Raw genomic sequence first — 23,497 nt, forward strand, 5'->3', positions numbered from 1 at the left:
CCCTCCTAGATCCAGCTGAGAAAGTACATACCCCACTTCCACAAGAAAATCTTTACAAAAATGTTCTGGTGCCCTTTTACAAGATGCTAAAGAAATAATTTCTCGCAAGCTCGACTCTACTCTTTTTGAAGCACTGTACCTGTTTTATTTTGGATTCCATTAATTCCGCAGTTCAGTAGGAATTCACTGGGTTGTGGATGTAACAGCGTAAGAACTGGATGGGCAGCGTTGGAAGTACTGTACAACTGTTTCATTAATAACAGCTACTATTTCATAGGTGCTATTTCCGGCAGGAGTGTAGCTTGTCGCACCTTCAGAGAGACAGGGAGTTCTGCTGTGGTTGTCTTACGACAGAATCCTGGAATGGTTTGGGTTGGAAGGGACGTAAAAACTCACCCCATTCCATGCTCTCCCACTATCCCAAGTTGCTCCAAGCCCCGAACAAGCTGCCCTTGGACACTTCCAGGGATCCAGGGGCAGCCACAGCTTCTCTGGGCGTCCCCACCCTCACAGCCAGGAATTCCTTCCCAGTATTCCATCTAAACCTACTCTCTGCCAGTGCGAAGCCATTCCCCCCCTGTCCTGACTCATGCTGAGATCCAGCTCTTCTTTCTCTTCTTACTCCGGGTTTATGTTTAGCCCTCCTGTTCTCGCTGCCTTTTTCCTCCTCTCGTGGTCTTTACTCACATCCTCCCGGAGGCTTTATTAAGCCCTAACCCTCACACGGTCCCCGATGCCCAGGGCAGGGGCAGCGCCGCTCTCGCCGCCCGTCCCGCTCCGGACCCGCGGCGGGGCCGAGCGGCGGGTGCCGCCCCACACTTTGGACCCTCCTCGCTTCCCGTCCGCCTGAGGGGAGCGACCGGCGCCGGAGCCGCAGCCTCTCCCGGAGGAGGCGGTGGCGGGACGCGAGCCGTGAGGCAGCCGAGCGGTGAGGCAGTCGGGCCGCTTCCTCCCCTTCCTTCTCCTCCTCCTCCTCCTCCTCGCCTTCCTCCCCTAAGATGGCGGCGGACCCCGCGGAGCAGTTCTGCGTGGCCGAGGAGCGCAGCGGCCACTGCGCCGTGGTGGACGGGAACTTTCTCTACGTGTGGGGGGGATACGTGGTAAGGCGTGCGGGGGGCGCGGGGACCGGGCGGGGGGGAAGCGGGAACGGGGCAGCGGCTCCGGGAGCCCCGGGCGGGGCAGGGGATGGAGGGGGGGGGGGTCCCCCCGCCGCCCCTCAGCGCTCGGCGGGCGCTGATTGGCCGCGGCGGCCGCGCGCCGTTCGAGCGGCGGCGGGAGGCGCTGAGGGGACACGGGCGGGAGGCGCTGAGGGGACACGGGCGGGATGCGCGGGGGCTGCTTGGGGCGTCCCGTCCCTCTGCTCCGCGCGTCCCCTTCTCCCCGCTGTCCGTGGGCAGCGTCCTCCTTCCCCCGCCCTCAGCCGCCCCCGTCACCCGCCACGTGCGGGGAAGGGCCGGTGGAGCCGGTTTGCCTCCCCTGCCCTCCCCTCCCGGCGCTCTGAGGGTGACTCCCGTGTCCCTCAGCGGGGTGACGGCTGTAATTTGTGGCGTGGTTTTTTTTTTTCCCAGTGTGTAATTCGCGTTCTTGTTCCCGAGTCCCCGCAATGTTTTTGTTTATTACTAGTTGTGTTGTGTACACAGCGTGGTTTCCCTCCCTCAGAAAGCACCGCTGGTCACCTCAAAGTGACCGTCACCTCAAGCTGGTGGCCGGCAAAAAACCCCACATCTTTTATTTATTTTTCATTGGAAGATCAGTTCTGGTTCTGACATAAGTAAATCCTTATCTTTTAGCTCTATGAATTCACCCTAACGAGAGCTGTGAATGATACTACATTAAATACATTCATTTTATCTACACTTCGTTTTATCTACAGTGTCTGTGCACGTTGGCCATAAAATGTGAAAATACCTGTGCTTTGTGTTATTGTCTTGATCAGATGGAAACTATATTTCTATGAACATATTTAATATTCTACCTATATTTTTCGTGGGCAACTTTCAAATGTGCAAAGCTTGTCCTACCATACTCTAGCAAAGAATTCTAGTTGGGAGCTCCTGGATTTAAACTCTGTTATGCTCTGAATAACTATATGTCACTTAAATCACTGGTAATTCTTGTTAGTTTTCTGTGCTCTGGTCTTTAAAAGTGAGGGTGGACTGGTGAGCACAATGTTTTCAAAGGTTTTCCTGTAAAAAATTGTGGGTTTGCGGCACATTCGAAACAGACAATGTTTAGCAGATAAAATTTGCAAATGTTTTTAGTAATACTATATATATTTTGTTGAGAATATTATGAAAATCCTTGCTCTTTAAGCTAAAGCACTTTACATAGCTAAATCATTTTTAACATGTTGTTGCTGCACTGCTGCCCAGCAAACTTATTTTTGGCATCAGTGCGTTTGCTCAGAGCTGGTTCTGGAGCAAATGCTCGACCTCTGACATACCCAGATTAAACTGAGTCGACTTCTGCACGTTGCAGAAGCTGCCAGGAGTGTGGAACAGCAGAGCCTTCCCAAGGAAAGGGAACTGGCAGGGTAAACATGCCAAAAATAGGATGTACCTGCCTGGTTGGCACCTTTCAAACTCAGAAAGTCATAATAAACTATCATTTGAAGGCAAATGATCAATATCAGTAACCAAATGGTTGAGAATTAAATTTCAGTTTTGTATTTAACTTCTTTGCATTCCTTTCATTTTGATCCAATTTTGATTTATTTGTTTATTTACTGGCTCTGGCTGCTTATTCCCTCCCAGTCTTTAATTTCTTTCTAATGCCAAGGCAATAATTAATGGTGTAGCTATTACTCAGCATGAGCACTGAATGCTTTTGGGCTTCCTTCTCCTGTTTGTTGTTCTTCCTCATCATTATTTCCTGGGTTGTTTTTTTTTCTTTGTTAATGACCTCTGTTGAGGAGTCTTTGTTTTTGTACACGGGGAAATTAATTTTCTCCTTTATATTTGAGACTTTGTCCTTTCAAGTTCCTCCTTTCAGCTGCTGCAAGTAACTTTTGGTGCCTTTCAGTTCCACTTTTTATATTCTATTTTTTATTCTACACTTTTCTATTATGCCAAGAATTGCCTCCTAATTAAAAGTATCTCCCAAAACAAAAGATAATGAGTTTTAATTCAGGACCTCCAAATCTGGTTTATGTTGTTACACATCTTTTTCTGGCAAAACATTTAAGTTGGTCAATCTTGTGCCTTTAATAAGTGGTCGTGAGGAATTGAGTTCTTTATTTTTAAAATAAATTGGTTTTAAAATTGGGATGATCAGAGCAGCAATGACTTATGCTCTGGTAGATTATTTCCTTGAGATTACTCTGTGTTGCTAAGTAACATGATTTGACATTTCATCTTAAAATGCATGGTGTGTAAGGCATAACTGATTTAACATTTGCCCATTTCTCTTCCATTTTAGTCAATTGAAGAGAATGAAGTTTATCTGCCTAATGATGAGCTCTGGATCTATGAAATGGACAGTGGGTTATGGCAAGTTCCATGATTTATATTTAATTCATATATAAAGTTGATCTCTGCATAGATGACAGTTAACTGCAGTGAAAAGGCTTCGGTGACATGAGTTATTGGCCATGTTCCCTGAGTTTAAAGAGCAGATGTTTAATGTAAAGACTGAAGAACAGACCTGTATGCTTGCAGATGAACTCCAGGAAACACATTCATTCCTAAAGTCTAATTATTATGTTCAAGGGAGCGTTTGGAATGGTTGGCTGAAGGCTCTGTTGAAACAGGTGCATTTGTTTGGGAGTTTATTTTGGCTCAGTTCTTCATGCACAAACTTCTGTGTTGGAATGAACAGTTGAACAGTGGATACTTGGGTTCTTAATCTATTTAGTTATATATATTTTTTGTCATTACTTAATTGCATAATATGATGCAACTCAGAAATAACTCAGAACTTCCCCTTTTTTCTCTTCTCCCCTTTTTTCTTTTGCCCCCTTCTTGCTCCCTTTCCTCTTTCTCTCTTTTTTTCCCCTCCCTCCCCCTTTTTTCCTTCGTGTTTCCCCTTTTTTCCCTGAAATCCCTGGCTCCCTGTTCTAAAGCCCCCTCACACTCCCATGTTTTCCCTGTGATGTCCCAGCACAGCTGTCTGTGCTCACACGGGAACTTGGATCGGGGAGATGATCTGGGTTAAATATAACTTTTATTTTTTCAGGGTTATATTTTGTCATGGTTTGAGATAGCCCCAAAATCCAATTCCCTAGCTCCATCCCCCCCTCCCACATCTCAACCTAATGTGAGATGGGTTTTTTTTCCAGACAAAACACAACCAGACTCAGAATGGGGGAAAGGGAATATATTATAATGACTGTACAAATAAACACTATAGCATATTATACACACGATCACAACTATCTCTACCATGACATACAGTATTTACAATGGATCAGATCTCCTCTCCCCTCCAAATAAAAGTCCAGGAGGGAAAGAAGGACAGATCCCTTCCAGTCTCTCAGGGCAGCAGCTTCTTCTAAGGCAGCAGGTTCTCCTCATCTCATGCCTGCAGCAGCTGTTGCTGGATCTCTGCCAGCACTCACGAGGTGGGTATCCCCCTCGGCCCCTTGACGCAGGCAGAGGGATCTTCCGTGGGCTTTGTAACCCCAGACAAGGTTGCTCCACCACAGTCATATCACGAGCACAGGGGGTCTTCGTGACGGTCTGGTATCTCCAGGAGATTGAAGCTCCTTGCAGGGCCTCTGTGCCCTGCCTCAGGCTGCGAGCTTCCTTGTAGCTTGCAGCAAGGGAGGGACCCCAAGGCCAACCTCCCACACCGTCCTGGCTCAGCTCTCAGGACGACTGAGCTTCTCAGCTCCTCTCTGCAGTGCATGCTGCACTTCAAGGCTCTTTCAAGTAAGAGTCCATCATCTTCCTCCTTTCCAGGAGGTCTCAAAGGAGTTTTAGGGGTTTGGTACAGTTCCTACCCCCAGAACTCCAAAGCTCTGCTGCGGGCTCTCTTCTCCTCAACTCTCCTTCCAGGAGCCTTCTCTGCAGTGCTGCCTGTCTCTGTTGCTCCATCTTATCTCTTCTGGTTCTCTGCCACCGCTTCTCCAGTCAGTGCCAGCTCGGCTGCTTTTCTCCGGCCGCTGCCCAGTTTGGAGAAAACATCTCCCAGCTCAACTACAGACACTTAGCCCAGTCTAACACTGTTCCAAGTCTCTGTAGCCCCCAACTGGGGCTGGGGGGCCCCAGAGGCTCCGAGGGGCTCCGGCCCCCTTTCCTCGTGGCTCCTACAACATGGCTACTCTTCTACAACCAAACTACAACCCTTCTCTTCCGGTGCTTGTGATATGTTTTCATTTCTGCAGGAGCGCTCACTGGACAGAGCTCCAAAACTTCCAGGGGTTTCCACCCCTGGGGGTTACCACTTTTTCAGCCTCTGGGGGAAAACAAGGTTCAAACCACTACATATTTATAACCAGGATCTCCCTGAGCTGCCAGCACACACCGTTGTCCATGTGCAGCTGAGAGTGCAGGGCACAGGAACAGCAGGAAGGAGGGAGCAGGAATGGAGAAGTATTTCTGCTTCTGCCCCAGTTTTCAGTTTGTAAAATAACAGCAGTGCCATGTGCTCATTCCAGGAGGTTTTGGACTTAATAGTACTTCCCTGTTTTGAATAATCAATGTTACAGCTCTGCTAAAGCTCTTTTAATATGAATTTCACCTTCATAAAAATGAACACACACAGTATTCACCTGGAAGTTCTCTTACACCACAGGAGCCTGAGATCAACAGTTCCTAGTGCTGGTCACGACCCAAGCTGTATTTTTAGCTTGAAGTCTAAATATTATTAATAAATCTACTTTGGGAACTGTTAAATTTTAGTGGCTTTGCAAGGTCTTAATGTGTTTTTTTTTTTAAATTGCAGGACAATGCACCTGATGGAAGGGGAGCTGCCCACTTCCATGTCAGGGAGCTGTGGGGCCAGCATCAATGGGAAGCTGTACATTTTTGGGGGGTTTGATGATAAAGGCTACAGTAATCGGGTATTGTATTCATTTTTTCCTGTAACACTGTATTTGAGTGAGTAATAATGCTGGCCTTGCTGTTTCTGTGCTGTACTTTGCATTTGAATCAAGGAGAAATTTGAGGGGAAACTTCATTTTTTTGCAAAACTTTCTGTGCTCATTTCTGAGAGCTGCCTGTGCTTTCCCAATTGCTTTTTTTTAAAAAAATGTTTTGACAACCATAAATGAAACTAATCTCAGAGTATCACTCCTTATTTTTGCTCTCTGATAGCCATTGCCTTATATAATCAGGTAATAATTAAAGTTAAAACAGAGCTATTGTTGTCCTTGTAACTGAAGACTGAATTAGCAGAGTAGATGAAATTGGTTGTTTTATCATTTAATGAGAATGAAGTCAGAGTTCACTCCTGACTAGAAAAGAAGTAAAATGGAGCCTCTCATCAGGCAGGAAAACTTGTTGCCAATTCTTACCTTTTAACTGTGTTTTTGTGATGCATTTGCCTCTTCCTGAGTGTTGCTAAAACTCCACTGCCAGTTCCTTTTTTTTTTTTTTAAATCCAAACTAGTTGATTTTGGGGGAGGTGGGTTGTTCTCTCTGTTGGTGATTTCTGCTGGATTCTCTGATATCCTTTATACTGAAAACATTGTACTTTTTTTTTTTTTAATTTTAAGCTCTATTATGTTAATTTGAGAACAAAAACCGGAACCTACAGATGGAAAAAAATCACAAATTTTAAAGGTCAACCTCCTACCCCCCGTGACAAACTCTCCTGCTGGGTCTATAAGGACAGGTAACACCTTAAGAATATTTAATGTGTGTTAATGTGGGCTATAAAGTGAAGAGCACACAGGTTTGGGATTCAGGAAACTCTCATTCTTAGCTTGACTTACTTTGTGTAACAACTTGCTACCACAGTTTTCTCACACATGAGAATTAATGGTGAGTAAAAACCCACTTTAGGAGAGGGGTGAGAAATTTAGGGGAAGTTTGTGGAATGCTTTGAGACTTCAGATAAAAAATCATTACACCTCTATTATTTAATTATAACACGTTAACATTCAACACATTAAAAATCAGTATAAAATTACCTTTTTGTTGTATCCATCAATGTAATTATCACCTGCAATAAAATGTATTTCATGTGTTTTTCAAGGGGTTCAATAGCTGACAATTTCAAGGGCATTTCAGGGATCATCTTCATTTTTTAAGAACCCAGTCAGCCTAGATATTTGTGTGTGTTAAGGAAAAAAATAACTGGCTAGAAATAAATACTCCAGATTTTGTGTTTATTATGGAAAATGCCTGGATATTGTGGCACAAGTGGTCACCAGACAGTGCTGTGTCAGCAATTTGTTACTGCAGTTGTTATAAACAAGCAGGGATATGATTTACAGTGAACATTTCCAAATGTAAGTGATTTTTCTGTTTGTGGACTCCCCATCTGAAGATGCCTCTGGGAACCATCTCTTGGTTTTGCAATTCTAATGATGGGGGAAAAATTACAGGTATTTGAACAACTCCTTGGCTGTTAATACAAGATTATTGAAAACTTCAGTGAAGTTGTTACCCAGAGCATCGTGAGATCTGCCCAGTGAGAAAATCACTTGTTTTAAGTGGCAGAGGGGGAACCTTTTCATTTAAAGAAAATATTTGGGGAGAGCTAAACGTGAAAATCCCCTGAGATGTGAGTCTGCAGGCGGGGATGTCGTGCTGCACAATGCTGTCAGTAACTCTGTTTCCCTAGGAATGTCAGCCTGGAATGAGCTTCAGCATCCCACCATTTCCTAAATTGCCTCCTCCCTAAGATCACTGACAACTCGAGCAAATGGCCTCCCAAAGGTCGAAGTTCAGCCAAACTTGAGGAAGCTTTCCTTAGGGATGGCCAGTTGATGGGTGGAATGTTGGGCTGGGAGGTGTGTAACCATCCTTGCAGTGTGATTTGTTCCCCGGTGCTCACTTGGAAAATCTCATTTTAAACCAGAGAAAGGCTTTTTGTCCCCCAGGCAAGGTCAAGTGGGGTGAACCTTGGGAGCAGTTCTTGCCAAAAGATGTGCACAGGAGGCCAACAAATACAGCAGGAGCTTGGGAATTTCCCCAGAGAAGGGCAGGGATTGGAGCAGAAGGAGGAATTTCCCTGTCTTATGTGCTGTTTGTCATTTTGAGACTCGTGCCTGAAAATATCACCAATAAATAAACTTTTGGAAAGAGGAACAGAGACTTGAACCTCTTGAACCTGTTTCCTTGTGTGGAATTCTGTCAGGCTTCTTGAGGGTGAAGGTTTGCACAATCAGGTGCAACAGGAAATATTTTCAGTTGCTTATATTGTTATTACAATAACTGCAGTAGGTAACCCGAAATCTGAAACTAATTATTACAGCTCACTGCTCTGAAATCTCTTTGCTAAATGAACTCCTTTTGTTGTTCTTTTAGGCTAATATATTTTGGGGGCTATGGCTGTAGGAAGCATAATGAACTGAGTGACTGTTTCGATGTCCACGATGCATTTTGGGTAAGGGATTTGTCCCATTTCCAAGGGATTTGTCACAATTCCAAGGGGTTTGTCACAATTCCAAGGGATTTGTCCCTTTCTGATTGTCGGGGGGAAAAAAAGATCCTTTGTGCTGTACTCAGTGGGTATGAAAATGTGTCTGATTTTCCACTCTATTTATGGCATCAGCAGGAATGCAAATTGGAACCTTCCAAGATCTGAAATTCCAGATATATTCCACCACTGGGAGCAGTGGGTGCTACACATATCCTGAGTCTCCAGTGCTGGGCTTTGAGTGCCATGAAACAAAATACTGGAACAAAGCCCTCTTTTAATCTGAAGACACATTTTAAAGCTGAAAACCCCCAGAAAATTTAAGACTTTGTTTCTTAGAAGTAACATTAGGGAATTTTTAGCTTCCCAAGTCTAACTGACGAATAATCTTAGTTAATTTATTTAATTTGTTATCCAGAAAGATGCCTGGATTAGGCATTATGTCATTTTTTGTAATAGTTACAAATATGTTACAAAACTTTCCCATAATAATTTGTTACAGTTAATAGACAGAAGGAGAGTGATCAGAGTATTTAGTGACAGGAATTAATAAGAAATAAATGTGTGTTAAAGGGAATATAGATGCTGACATCAAATGTTAAAGGCTGGATTACAGAAATTACTTTGTACAATTAATTATTTTTCAGTGTGTTACAATAAAAATCAGAAGGTAAAATTTGTCCTGTGCAGTGAGGGATGTTGGAGCATAAAACCCATTTTCAGATGTCATCACCTTTACACCCCTGGGTGCTGATGACCTTCAATTAGACCTCAGCTGCTGCATTAAAAATATTAATGTATTTTTTTTTAAAGAAAATTCTGTATTTTAGTTTATTTTCGTGTTTGACAGATCACTTCTGGGTTTGTGTCCTTCAATAAACCCAAAGGTTTTAAAATAAAATATGCTTATTTTTTGGTTTTAAACTTTTTTTTTTTGATTTTTTTAGGAAGGACAGATATTCTGGGGATGGCATAATGATGTTCATGTGTTTGACACAACCACACAGACCTGGTCTCAACCAGCAATCAGGGTGAGTGTTTTTCAGCACAACTGTGAGTTCAGTGTGTTTTCAATAGTTACTGTGCTCTTAGAAATTGAGGTTGGGAAAAATAATTTGAAGATGCTTAATATTGCTCAGGCTTACAACATTAAACTGGGCACTCAGTGCCTCTGGAATGTGGGAAATTCCCCCAACTGACCTGAATTTTTTTCCCCCATGGGGTGTTTTTAGACTGGTGTTTGTTCTGTGGTCTGGTTCTGATGCAAAAATTCCCCTGAATTTCAGAGAGGTGTCAGAAATCTGGGTACCTTAGGAGGTGATGGGGGATATCTTTTGAGATAAAGCTTTGTGTTCAAGCTTTAATACAACTGTTGGGAATGTAAAATTACTGTTGCTGAGCCATAACTGGAAAGACAAGGCACTGGGATATTCCAGAATTATTGACACTGTATTAAAATATTCCATAAAGGTTCGTAAAATCCAGATAAATTTACATAAGAACTCAGTAGTAAGCTGTATGTTGTAAAGAGTGCCTGACAGTATTTTATGGTCTTTACAAGATGTGCTGAAATTCCTATAAACTAAATGCAAAACAAGAAAAAGGGAATCACCACTGCAAAGTAAAAGCCAGTTTTTGCTCTTTATTTCTGATTTACGCAGGGCACGTGGCTGTAACACCAAATTTGAGGGTGTGATTTCCAGGGATTTTAGTGCCAGTTCCTGGTGGTTTTCACCTTGGAAAAATAAAGCTGTCCAGGAGGTTTGATGATGTTCTGAAGGACCTTGTTTTGGCTCTTTCAGGGTGGAGATCCACCTCAGCCTCGAGCAGCTCACACGTGTGCTGTGCTGGGAAACAAAGGTTACATCTTTGGAGGACGAGTGCTGGTAATTGAACATTTTCTTGGCACTAATATTATTTTCTTGGCTGTTATTTTTTTTTTTTTTTTTAATAAAAAATCACTTCATAGCAGGAAAAAAAAATCTAAAATGTCTTGGCCTAACCTGGATGTTAGGGGCTCTGAATTCAGGATGCTGCTTGTCATCACCCTCTGCAAAAAGAAGAGTCTTTCTACCTCTGATATTAATGATGAAGCACACATAGTCCCAAAAAGGGAAAACACAGATGACTGTTTGGTATATAACAGATTTGAGTTGGCTTTATAATTTAACCTTTTGTCATTTTTTGCACATAAGTGACAGAAATACAGATGTCTGGAAGAGGTAACAAAGAGGATGCAATCAGTGCATATTTAAATTAGGGCTGGATCGTGGCTGTATAATCTTAACTCTTCCTGACTCTTTTCAACTTAAAGTTATAGGAATCATCTCCCTGGTTATCTGTACCTAAAAAACATGAAGCCAACATGGTAAGAAAGGAGATATTAAACCTCTCAGCAACACATTTAATTTCTCTAGTGCTGGTCAGAGGAGATTTTTCTCTTCAGTTCTTCTCTGCTGGAGCTTTAATGTAAGAAACAGATTCTGTAAGGCAAGTGAAAACCCTCCCAGTTTGTTACTGTGTACTCTTGTGGTTTTTAATGTTTTAGCTCTCTTAACTACAGCTAGTTTGGAGCCTTTAATCCTGCTCAGCTGGAGGATGAGACTGGATGTTTTCTGTCTCTGCTCCTCCTAAAAGTAACAGTGAAGAAGCTTTTGAAAGCCCCCAGTGCTGTGTTTTTGGTAGAAGAGAAGGAATTAGCTGTTTGGGAATGCCCTGCAGTGAGCATATGCCAAATTCATCTTGGAAAGCTGCCATAAACCAACCCCTGTATCCCAAGAACTGGCCAACAAAGCAGTGTAAAATTGCCCTTTGTTCCCTGTTCCCTGTTTTTCCTGCCACAGTGTTGTTCCCATGTCTGCAGTTCTGTTACCAATGGTTTCTACTCCTGTAGAAATGTCACACATGTCCAGCCAGTTTCCAGTTTGAATTTCCTCCCACAGGCTGCAGAAAAGATTTTTTTTCAAGCACCTTTTCAGAGCAATCAGGAAAGAAAGTAACCAAAACGGATCCTGTTTGTTCTTTGCCATTATGTGGCCTTTGATACAGGCTCAGGATTTTTGGGATCAAGCCCCACCTCTGCCTAAGAGAGCTGCACACAGCAGCTTCCAGAGCTGTGGGTTTGGACAAACTTGGTTTGCAAATAACTTAAGGAAATAAAGAAATTTTGGAAGAGATTGAAAAACGACCAAACCTCGTGTGTCAGGGTTGTCCCTGCCGGGCTGAGGGAGAGCCCTGTGCCTCTGCCATGCAATTGCTCTTCCCTGTCTGCTGGGAACCACAGCCAAATCCTGCTCCTCATTTAAGGAGCCCTGGGAGGGAAAGAAACCCAGATGTGAAGAAGTAAATGTGCAGCTCAGGACCTTCTGCCCTCCCATTTGTTCCTGGTCACTTCCTCGGCCTCCAGAGCCTCGTTCCCTCAGCGAGGGCTGAGCCCTTCACCCCCAGAGCCAGGACAGCACTGAGGGCTCTGTGCTCAGCTCAGGGTTGCTGCACTGGGCCTGTTGCCACTGAACTGCTCTGGAACTCCAGCTGGGATTTCATGCAGCCTCTGCAAGTGGAATTATTGTTATTTAGCTGGAGCTCACCTGTCATTTCTCCACTGTGCTGGTGCATGATTAGATCTGCCCTCAGAGGATTTGCCCTCGGGCTTCTGTTTAACTCTGTCTCACCACAGGATTCAGAAGGCTCTGATCTGAAAAGGTTTTTCTCTTCCTCATGTAGCATCAGCTTCCTTAAAAATTCAGTGAAAATTTCAGTGAAACCACTTGGGAACCATGTCAGAGTGGAATTGTGGAAAGCTGTATTTAATTCTGTAGGAGAGCAGTCGGTGTAATTTTCACCTTAGTAATTGTTATTGATTCACTTTATATCCTAGAAATAAATGGAAGGAAACGTAGAAAGGTTTGGGAACATCCAGTGGGGCTTGAGGAATTAATGTAAGTCATGAAACAAGAAAGCTAAAGACATCAAAAACCCACTGCATTTCCTGACAACAGGAGTAACTCCTCCCCAAAGGATGAAGTCTTGCTTTTCTCCATAAATTAAGGAGCAAATACGGGGTTGCTCTGCTCCTTCTAGTTCACCATAATACAAATCTTCCCAGGGAAAAGGCTCTACAAGGAACCAGAAAGGGCCAGGAAGTGTCATGAGGCTTCTCCTATTCATCTTTCTGGGAGGAAAGGGCACCTTTTTCCAAAGTTGGAGCTAGAACTGGTAAAAGAAGATGATGATGATGATGATCAAAATCAATTGTACCAGGAATCATTTGAAAGCAGGCTCAGAAGTGTTATGTGGACTCTGTTCCTTCAGGTAAGCCCCTGGAAAAACAGAAATGGGAGAAAGTGGGAAGGAAGGAGAGTTAGTCCAAAAGTTCATGCAAGTCTTGTGTTTGATTTAAGTGGAAAATTTTCCTGTAAAGATTGAGGTAACAAACCTAAGTCTTTCCAGCAGCTCTTCACACATCTGATGCCTTAATGTAAGCATGTTTATATGTCCTGTCACTGAAGATCCATCGAACTGCAGTCCTTCTCTTGGCAAAGATTGGAGCTGGAGTAGCTGTTTGGTTGTAATTCCAGAATGGAGAGGTGCAGAATTTACTGTAAGAGCAGCGAGCTGAGAATAATGTCACCCTTAATGCCTTTCATCGTGCTGGAAAGTTAATCCTGAGACAAAGCAGATCCTGGGTAATGTTTACTGGGCTGCAAATAAATGAACATGCCAGAGATGAGCAGAATGTCTCAGGAGTCCTTGTAGCTCCAAGGGAAATGCAAACCCTCCTAGGAGGCTTGGTGCTTTAAAGCCAGTTAAGAATCATTTTAGGATTGTCAGAATGATTAAATATTGTAGATACCAGTCAGAAATACATGAGAAACTGGAAGAAAGCTGTGTATGGCAAGTGGTGATGCTATAAAGCTGTGTGCTTTCCAGTCTGCCAGATAAGGGTTGGGTAGAAAGGCTTTGTTAAGGGACTGAATCTTGGGCAGAACAGTCCAGCTGATGGTGTTTTGAATTCCAGAGGAGGTTGATGTAATTGTGGATCTGTCAAGCTGTTGAATCATGAGAATGTAAAGATTATAACACATTGATTTCCCAGGGACCAGGAAACTGGAAACTTCTCCATCTTCTGCCTAATGCCTAGGAAAGGAAAGTCAGCGAGGAGGTCTTGAGCAGGATCTTCTTGAAACCTAAATTTCCAACATAACAGCAACTTTCTTCCCTTTCTCTGATAGATGCCCTTCATATCAAATTGTGTTGTTCCAAGATGATTAAATACTTTCAGTTGTAGAGGCCAGGACGTTGGGTTTTGCCCACCCTGCCCCGAGTTGCCTGGCTGTGCACGGAAGATACCAACTGCATTTTGCTTTCTGCTGGGATAATTTGTTCCTCATCTCCTTCATAGCCACCAGAAGGAGCAGGAAACTGGATAGACTTGTCATGGAAGACAGATCTGTTCCACTGGCTGTCAGCTGGACCACACTTGGTTGTTACATTCAACCCTTTTGAGGGATAAAGTTTCTCAGGCAATGCCCCAAACCCTCACGTTCTGCTTTTCTGTAGCCTGGTGCCCTCCCTGGAGGCATCCCAGGATTGTGGTTGACATTCCCTTCTCCAGGACAGCAAAGTACTTGGTCAGAGGAGGCCGTAGCTATCCTGAAAACCTTACTGTTTCCTGAAATCCCCTGAGAGACTTCCCATAGCTCTGCTGGACAGCTTTGGAAGTCTCTCACACTCACTCCCTGGCTGAGTTCTCAGGGGTAAAACTACTCCTGTTCTGACTTACATGACCAGCCTAGTTTCTGCCTCAAAGGATCTGCCAGCTGGAGAAAGGCTTATTCTAATAGATCTATGGACTACCCTAGGAGAAAAGGAGTTGGAAGGTAAGGCAAGATACATTTCCCTACTTCCCAGATCTTTTTTGTAGCACCCAGGGGAATTGCAGGTGTCAGTGGAGTGTGTTGTGAGTCGTTGAAAATAACCTAAAGCAGAGAAATTCTTTTTATCTTCTCCCCCAGCCCTAAGGCAGTCAGTCACTTCTCCATCTCACATCACAGGCAGACAGGAAAGTGCATTGATTTCCCATTTTGTTATGTTTGTGGCAAGTGCTAAAGGGTCCTAAAACCTTGTCATTGCTGGTAGTAACTTTGTGAAAGGGCAAGAGAGAGAACCACAGACGTGATGGACTTCTTGTGGGATGCACTGAGCACTACCAGGATATTCCAGGGAGTAAGGCAGGAGGATACAGAGTTCTGATCAGAACGTAAAGAAAAATAACGTGAGGCAACTCTGTGAGAGTAAAACACCTTGTGCATTTACCTCCCGTGAATTCTGTGGATGAAAGTTAAATACATTTGCAGGAACTGAATAAATATCACACAGTTCTTCACTGTTAAAAGCTAAAATTGGCCCCATAGTGCCATTGCATGGCTGGAAATATTCCTCCTGACAGGCAGTTTCCTGAGAGTTGCATGTTCAGGGGGTTTTTTGGGTTTTTTTGTGGTTTTTTTTTTTTTTTTTGAGAAGAAATGCTTTTCATCTGCCACAGGAAACAGATTTATGTTAAGGCACAGGGGTACAGATTTCTTCAAAATATTGTCACTTGTAATATTCTGTCCCAGGAAGGCCTCACTGAAATGCTTTGCTTCTTGTTTGCTTACTATAACACAAGTGGGATTTTATTTCTTTGTTTCAGCAAACCAGAATGAATGATTTGCACTGCCTCAATTTAGACACTTGGACTTGGTCTGGAAGGTGAGTTTCCACCCCCCTCTAACACTTAAAACTGAATGTAGAGGATTGAACCATATTGTTAAATAGATCCAGAGCTAATCCTGTAGCTTTTGCAAGAGGAGAATGAGAGTTTGGGGACTATTTTAACAGCTGCTATATTGTGATTTCCATTTAATTTAATTTGATAGTGGTTACTAAGCTTTTTCTGTTCTGCACCAAAGCATTGATGATGCTGTTTCAAGCACAGCATGTAGTGATTTAACATCCTAATTTTCAAGATGGGTGCATTTATCCATATGGAATTTCAGGTCTGATGTCTTCTCTAATGCTGTTTTTAGTATCTCTAGTTGGCTCATTACAGCACAGACTGGGGAAGGGTCTCTGTCATAAAAGACCATGAAATCCTAAAAACTGAACATTTTTCCAAAACTCAGTTATTTCTTTATTGTGATCCAAGAAAGGCTCCCAAGATTTACCCACGATTTAGTGTTGGATCATTGTAAATTTAGGAGCCTCCTCTCCAGCCATTCCAGCACCTCGGCAAAGAGTCTTTGAGAGACTGGAAAAAAAAAAGAGATTTAAGATATTATGGGCAAAAAAGAGCCTTTTCACAGTGTCTGCTGCTGTGGTGGCACCTCACAGGAGGTGTAAAGGGTCCATATTTATTCATTATTTATTTCATCTCCCGATCACAAAAGGAGAAAAAAAATTCTGTGTATCTTTCAGGACAATGTCAAATCAGTATTTACATTTTTTTTACTCCAGTTTACAGTCGGTCTTTGCACAAATTGTTTGAAAAGTTATTTCTGGCTACACCCTGAAATCAGCAATGGTGTTAAAAACCAGGCATTTGTAAGGGATGATCACAATGTAAAGAATTTTACTCCAAAAGTGCCATGATTCCCCACAGAAACACTGTGAAATAAGAACAGAAAAGCTCCAAATGCAATAATGATTTTATTTAAAGCCCCACTAGCCAGTCAAGTGTCTTTCTTATTCAACTCTACACAGGTTTCTTAAGGAATTGCATAATATAAACCTAGTAAATCAGGAATATCCTCCAGCAGGGGATTGCAGTTGTTATTTTAGCTGCCACTACCCAGAAGTCCCTTTGCTCCACTGACTTGTTGCTCAGAATGTTCAATATTATGTTATTTCTGGTACTGGGATCGTGTTTTTTGCAGCATGACAATTGAAATTTTGTCCCCCCTCAGTACCTGGTTTATCATTTTTTGGTTTTAACCCTCAAAGCACAGGCTGCCCCTGGGCCAAGTTTAGCAGCCTCTTACACAAGAGTTGTGCAAAGCAGGCCCTCAAACATTGCAGCTTGGCTTCAGTGCCAAAATTTAGCAGGACAGTTTTTGCAATCCCTGTTTAATTCCCTCTGATTCTTCAGGCTTTGCTTCCAGATGGAGAATTGGGCAGTGAGGTTCCTCTGGCTGTGCCACAGATGCCTCTACTCCTCACCCAGGGCTTCCTTCGTGCCCAGTGAAGGGAAACAGGCACTTCCTGGGGGTGAGACGTGGAAAATAAATCCCCAGGTTGTGCTTTCCAGGCACCTGTTTCTCTTCACTGACTACAAAGGAAATACAGATACCAAAACTGGGTTTTTTTTTTTGGGATATCCCATAAGGTTCTTTGCTGTTCACATTCTCACCTCAAGCAAACCCACCCAAAACCCAATTTCAAATCTTATGTTTTTGTAACACGAGCAGATTTGGGCAATAACAAACCTGCATCTGTTTTGTACTTAACAAATCACCTTCTTACCAACATTTATCTCAAAATTTGGGTGACCACAGTGGTTGAAGAGGTGGTAGTTTTTGGATCAAAGGTAAAGCCACAATCCTCAGATCATTTAAAACCCTTTTCCTAGGACTGGAGAGAATTCATTAAATTTAATCACAGTTAACTCTTTAGCTACATGTAGGTGCAGTTGATTTGATTATTTAGTCTTTGCTGTCTTTGCTTTTTCACTGGGAAAAACATCCAAGCTTACTCTGGGACAAACTAAGAAATTTTCTGCCAGGTTAATTTTCAGCATTCTTTGCAAATTTTGTATCTTTTTGTTTCTTTGTTTCACCAAGAATTAATATCAGTGGAGAGAAACCAAAGGATCGCTCCTGGCACACGTTGACTCCGATAGGAGATGACAGACTTTTTCTTTTTGGTGGACTAAGTTCTGATAATGTTCCTTTAAGTAAGTAATTTAGAGGTTATAATTCTGTTCTATGCAAATCACAGCGAAAAATGTGAAATAGGAAGTGGGATGGTCTTCTGTGAGTTCCTTTTTTTTTTTTTTTAGAAAAGGCAGCTTGTTTTCATGAAAAGCCCATGAAATTATTGAAAATAATTTTAAGTTGCATAGATAAATCCACTGGGAGGGGGTGATTTTTCTCAGTTCATCCAAAAGAAAAGAAATCAAGTGTATTTTAATTCCAGATTTCAATGCAGTGTGTGTTCAGTTAAATTACAAGGAGCGAAAAGATGCAGGTTAATGTAGTGATGATGTTACTGTTACCTGAATGTAACGTGTTCTTAGGACACAGAGCTGCTTGTATACATTAAAAAAAAGGTAATTTTGGGCCCAAAAAAAGGCACTAATGCACGTTCTTACCTTGTAGGTGATGGCTGGATCCACAGCATTACAACAAACGGATGGAAACAACTCACCCACTTGCCTAAGAGTAGGCCTAGGTATAAAAACACAGACCAATGTGTGCTGAAATTAAATCATTTCTAAAAATTAACTGGTTGTTAAATTACTGAACAGTATTTTTGAATGACATTATATGAATGTTTTAGAAAATTAATGCAGTAGGATTGAATAGTTTGCTTTAATGCCTTGTTTTCCTTCAGGCCCTGATACAGCATTTTGAGTTTTCTGTATTTATTGTGGTTGACGTTCATTTGCCTTGAAAGATGGTTTTGTGGTGAAGGAGCTGGGTGTCCAACCAACCTGGTTTTCTACAGCCAAATTATTGTTATATAAGGAAATACCTCAAAACCTTTGAGGAATTAATAACCAAAGAGAATAATAAAACTTGATTAATGTTGACACATTGTTAGAAATAGAGAACCATGAAAAAGTGGATGCATCTTTCGGGGTTCAAAAGTAAAATATCTTGTTTATTAATGCAGTGTTTGAAGCAATATGTGTTTTTTATAAGAGAATTACTATTGAATTGGTTTGCTGTAGGTAGTAAATATTCAGGTTTTCATGGAATTAATTCTCTACATCCACCCAGGAACTTTCAGCACCATTTTCTATTATTCTTTTACAATATAAATATGTACAGTTCTGGTCTGGCATTTGCATGATTCCTGCCTTGTCTTCTGCTACTGAAATATCTTCACCTCATTTAACTTTCTTCCTCTTTTATCCTGTTCTAGGGTGTCTTTTAAACATAACAGCCACAGCTAGACCAAGTTTTCTGCTTTTTTGTGCTTCAGGCTCAAATAAACTACCTTAATTCACAGAATATTTTCCTTTTATGATTAGTGAGCTGATAGATGGACTGATGGCTGCCTTAAATAAAGCACAGCAGTAGCAGCCAAGGATCTGTGTCCAGTTCTTCACACGTGGATGGTTTCAAGCCTTCCCTCTGTCATTATTTTCACTGGGGATCATGGAAAAGGCCCAGGAAGGGACAGAATGTGCTGTTTGTACAGGCAGCAGCCCCAGGAGCTGCAGCTCAGCCTTTCCTGTGCATTAAAGCTGGAATAACATCTGTGCCTGGCTTGGCAGAGGGGTTGGATGGTAGGAACCAGTGACTCCTGAGTCCCAGATGATTTCCAGGCAATTCCAGGGCAGATCCCATCGTGGGATACAAGGGGAGCTGTTGTGCAAACACAGCCCAGCCCCTCCTGGGAGAGCAGAGCCTTTGGATCCCATCCTGACAGGACTCTCAGAGCTCCCTCAGTTCCAAACGTGTCCTGTGCTTCTCCACCACCTGAGGATTGTGGTATTTGGGTTGGAGGCTGAGGACCTTTCCCTGACCTAATTCTTTATTGAAGGAAAGGACCTCCCATCCTTAAACAACCAAACAACCCCCAAAAGCTTCATTAACCTTTCTCAGGAAGTCACAGAATAGCTGAGCTGGGAAGGGCCCTCTGGAGATCCTCCAGTGCAACCCCCCTGCCAAGGCAGGGTCACCTGGAGCAGGTGACACAGGAACACATCCAGGTGGATTTGGAATGGCTCCAGGAAACATGGATAAAAGGGGCCACCCCAAAAGCCTGTCTGTATATTGAACTACTTTGAGTGAGAAGTACTTCCTTGTATCATGATTGTATCCAGGATTACTGCAGGATCTCTGCAGCTGGAAAAGGTTTGAGTCAGTTCAGTTGCTGCTCTGACTTAAAATACAGGGGCAATAATCCTTATACATGTACTTCTTTTATAAATATTTCTGTTATTTTCTAATAATACCCAGAATATCACACATTCATTAATGTCTGTTCCAGGTGCTTCTGCAAGTTTGATGCCCTCCCTAAATTCTGTAAAGAATAATTTCCTTCAACCTTCATTTTTAGTACTTTCTAAAAAAAAAAATTGTCTTCCCAGGTGATTCTGTATTGGTAGAAAACACTGTTCTTCTTTTCTGTCCATCAGTTGCACTTCAGCCAACGTTTTGCACGCTGGGTTAAAACAGACAACAGACTCCTGTGTAACTCCTGGATTCCCAGTGTTTTCATGCTGTTGTTGTAGCTGGAAGAGCTGTGTCTGAAGGATGTGTGTGATCTCAATAACGTGCTCTGTCAGAATGTTTAGGTGATAAGTTAGAGCAGCCGTGGGAGGACAGAAACTCTTGTCAGGCTGTAGGAAAAGCCTCAGGTTGCGAGATAGGATGTCACCAGAGCCCAGGCAGGAAAGGCTTCCCACTGTTCTTCGTGACGAAGTCCAGGCCAGAGTTTTCCTAATGCAGATCAGGCAGAGACAGATCTATCCACAGGTAGGAGGAAGGGAAAAAGTGGGATACAGTTTAGCCTAAGGATGTGAATGGAGTAAGAAAGCGGGAACGTTTGCATGAAAATTTAGTGGGGCATTTTATTTTGGTTCTGTAGCTCTAAAGGGCCAGAGCTCTGTGGGGATCATCTTGTGCCATTCACTGGTGGTAGACCAGCAGAAAAATTAGAGGGTTTGATCTGCAAATAATAAAAAATAAATCTAGCAAGGCGTGGCTGCAGAATCTTTGATTATAAAATCAGGTTGTGGTTTTGTGGGGGTCTCTTTTTATGTCGTGTATTTTTATAGGCACCACACAAAACCTGATGTGGTGTGACTGACCCACAGGGACTGATCCCCAGGAATCAGTTCCTGGGGCAAGTGTAAGACTGAAACAGGGTAACTGGTGTTCCTAGTGCTCAGGGATCCAAGTCAGTACTGAGAACCCCACAGACTGAAAGCCACTAGAATTGCACTTCTGAAGCAAAGAAATAGTGGAAAATTCAAAAAGGAAAAGAAAAGCCACCCTTGGCCAAAGCTTTGTTTGCAGGGTTATGTTTTTGTCTAAAAAATTTCCAATGTAGTGATAAATAAGACAAAGTTTATATAACCAGAGTACAGAAGAGTCAAATAATGACAAAATATATTGGTCTGTATGCAAATAATTCTCATGAGATGGATAGTGACATTGCTCTCTCCTTTTATATTGTTAAATTAACAAGTAATATATTTTAAGCTACTATTTTTTACCTCTGAAATAATGTCTTTGTCTTGCTGATAACACACAACTGATGTTGTTCCTTGGGCACTAATTGCATTTATGGTTTTATTTCCAGACTCTGGCACACAGCCTGCCTTGGAAAAGAAGGAGAAGTGATGGTGTTTGGTGGGAGCAAAGACGACCTGCTTTTCATGGACACAGTCAGTAAACTGCATAATAAATCCTATCATTAGGATAATTATAATTGATATAAAATGGTGGAATCATAAAATGGTTTGGGTTGGAAGGGACCTTAAAGCTCACCCAGTTCCACCCCCTGCCATGGGCAGGGACACCTTCCACTAGCCCAGGTTGCTCCAAGCCCTGTCCAACCTGGCCTTGGACACTTCCAGGGATCCAGGGGAGTCCACAACCTCTCTGAGCAAATCAATTAATGTATTTATAGATGGGATTTAAATTAAAAAAAACCCCAACAACAACAACAAACAAACAGATTGAGATGTTGGCTCAAATTGGTAACTGAAAACCACCACCAAGGAATCCCCACCTGAAGCTTTCTTGACTGCTGGAATAAAAAGGGATTTGTAGTTCAGATGCTTCATAAATAGTTATTTAGGTATTATCAGTTTTAAATCATGCATGTGGTAATTAATGTGACATTAATCTAGAGATAAACTGTTTGCCATTTTAATGGTTCCTTTTTTTTCTCTTGATCAGGGTCACTGCAGTGACTTGTTGATATTTCAGACTCAGCCTTATTCCCTCCTCAGGTGAGCTGTGGTTACAGAATCTCTGAATCCCAGACTGGTTTGGGTTGGGAGGGACTTTAAGGACAATCCAGTTCCACCCCTTGCCGTGGGCAGGGACACCTTCCACCAGACCCAGCTGCTCCAAGGGTGATTTTTAGCCACGTGCTCCTGCACAGGCAGGTAAAATACCAAATTACCTCCTCAGTAAATATTTGAACCATGCCATGTGTGATGATCCACAGCAGTTTAATCCCTGGTGGTGTGTAATTCTCCTGCACGTGCACCCACAAGGTCCGTAATTAACGCACAACACCAACTTTAATAAGTTGCCACTTGGTCTTCAGATTACAGACCATTTACTTAAAGTTGGGGGTTTTTTTCCTGTTTTCCTTCTTCAGGCTGTGTCTTGACTGCATTGGGAAGAACGCAGCTCTCTTGAGGAACCAGATTCCCTGCCTGCCATCCAAACTTTTGCAGGAAGTGCTGAAAAAAATCACCTTCTGGGCTGCAGTGACCCACCGGCAGGAGAGGAAAGCCGAGACCGAAAGACAAAGCCAACTCAACACCACATGAACAAGGGCAGGGAAACCCTGGGACACCTCCAAGTGTTTTGTTACTGCTGTTCCAGAACGAACTGTGTGTTAAGCTGAGTTTCTAAGTGAAGTTTGAGAACGAAAGAAATCCTTTTTACGGGAAGTCTCTCTTGTTTTCTGCGTAGGAAGCGAATGCGACTTCGTTTGTATATATTGTTCATTTCTGTTGTGGTCTTAAGGAGACAGTCCATCCACCTTGTTCTTTTGGAAGGGGATACAGAACATTTTCAGTTGGATAAAAATATGGCTTAGGTCTAAAAATCTTCCTGCAGCCTTATCACATCAGCCTAAATTAGAGTTCAACACAGTGGCCTGGGGAGATCCACACTCGTCAGTCTTAAGAGGTAACAAATTTGGGAGCACCACCAAATCTTAGTGTTTGATTCCACCAGACTCTCCTCTCATCATCCACTCAAACAATGGAGCCCCAACTCGTGCTCCAAGTAGGAAAATCCATAAGGGAACCGTGGAACTTGAAGAAAAACCTGTGACGAGCAGCGTGACCTGTTGTCTGTAGGAAAACTTCTGCTCATCACCTCGTTTTGCTGTTTCTGTCATCACTAAGTCCTTTTGGAAATAAGTTGTATATTGTATTTTGGATGTGTAAAGTTTATATTTCATTCTTGTTTAAAAAAAACCCAAACAAACACAAAAAGTTGCTTATTTATTGTTTAAAAAGAGCAAATGTAGTACGGGCTATTTTTCTGTTTCGAATATTTAGTTAACAGGAGCACAGTCATTAAAATTTTATAGAGAGTTGAATTGAGATCCATTTTGACAAGTTTTTGATGGTTTTGCAGTCTGTAAAACTTCATCATTTGGGGAAAGGATATTTGGAAGCAAAGGTGTATCAAAGAGGGAAGTTTTGTGACTGGGTTTTGTAACAGAGCTGTAATATTATGTGCTAAACTTCCCCTCCTTCCTTCCCTCCCTCCCTCCTTTTTTGGGGGGGAGGAGTGTTCAGGTAATCCCCACCCCCAAGGTTTGATTTTGGGGGTTCAGGTGCCCCCGCCCTCAGTTAATTTGGAGAGTTTATGTGCTCCCAAGGTTAATTTTGGGGGGTTCAGGTACCCATCAAGGTTAATTTTGGAAGGTTCGGGTGCTTCCTAAGATTTGATTTTTGGGGGATTCAGGTGCTCTCCACTGCTAACTGGGGGAGTCTGGGGGGGTTCAGGTGCCCATCAAGGTTAATTTTGGAAGGTTCCTGTGCCCATCCAGGTTAATTTTGGAA

At 42.6% G+C, this 23,497-nt stretch overlaps 1 protein-coding gene and 1 long non-coding RNA gene across 2 annotated transcripts; one reads left to right on the forward strand and one right to left on the reverse strand.

Annotated features, from left to right (window-relative positions):
• Positions 1-235: 235 nt before the first annotated feature.
• On the reverse strand, positions 236-790 carry LOC113959753. Its single transcript, XR_003531916.1, has 2 exons — positions 688-790; positions 236-358 (listed from the first exon to the last, which is right to left on the reverse strand). It is a non-coding gene; the product is annotated as an uncharacterized LOC113959753 (long non-coding RNA).
• An 87-nt stretch (positions 791-877) lies between these two features.
• On the forward strand, positions 878-23,032 carry KLHDC1 (kelch domain containing 1). Its single transcript, XM_027668977.1, has 13 exons — positions 878-1,100; positions 3,418-3,488; positions 5,884-6,001; positions 6,656-6,774; positions 8,415-8,493; positions 9,474-9,557; positions 10,329-10,412; positions 15,218-15,276; positions 17,343-17,455; positions 17,880-17,952; positions 21,040-21,124; positions 21,642-21,694; positions 22,072-23,032. The coding sequence occupies exons 1-13, from the start codon at positions 999-1,001 to the stop codon at positions 22,244-22,246; spliced, it is 1,215 nt and encodes a 404-aa protein (XP_027524778.1). The 5' UTR covers positions 878-998; the 3' UTR covers positions 22,247-23,032.
• The last annotated feature ends 465 nt before the right edge of the window (positions 23,033-23,497 follow it).

Source organism: Corapipo altera, unplaced genomic scaffold (genome assembly GCF_003945725.1).
Source record: "Corapipo altera isolate COAL_440 unplaced genomic scaffold, ASM394572v1 128, whole genome shotgun sequence".
Classification (NCBI taxonomy): domain Eukaryota; kingdom Metazoa; phylum Chordata; class Aves; order Passeriformes; family Pipridae; genus Corapipo; species Corapipo altera.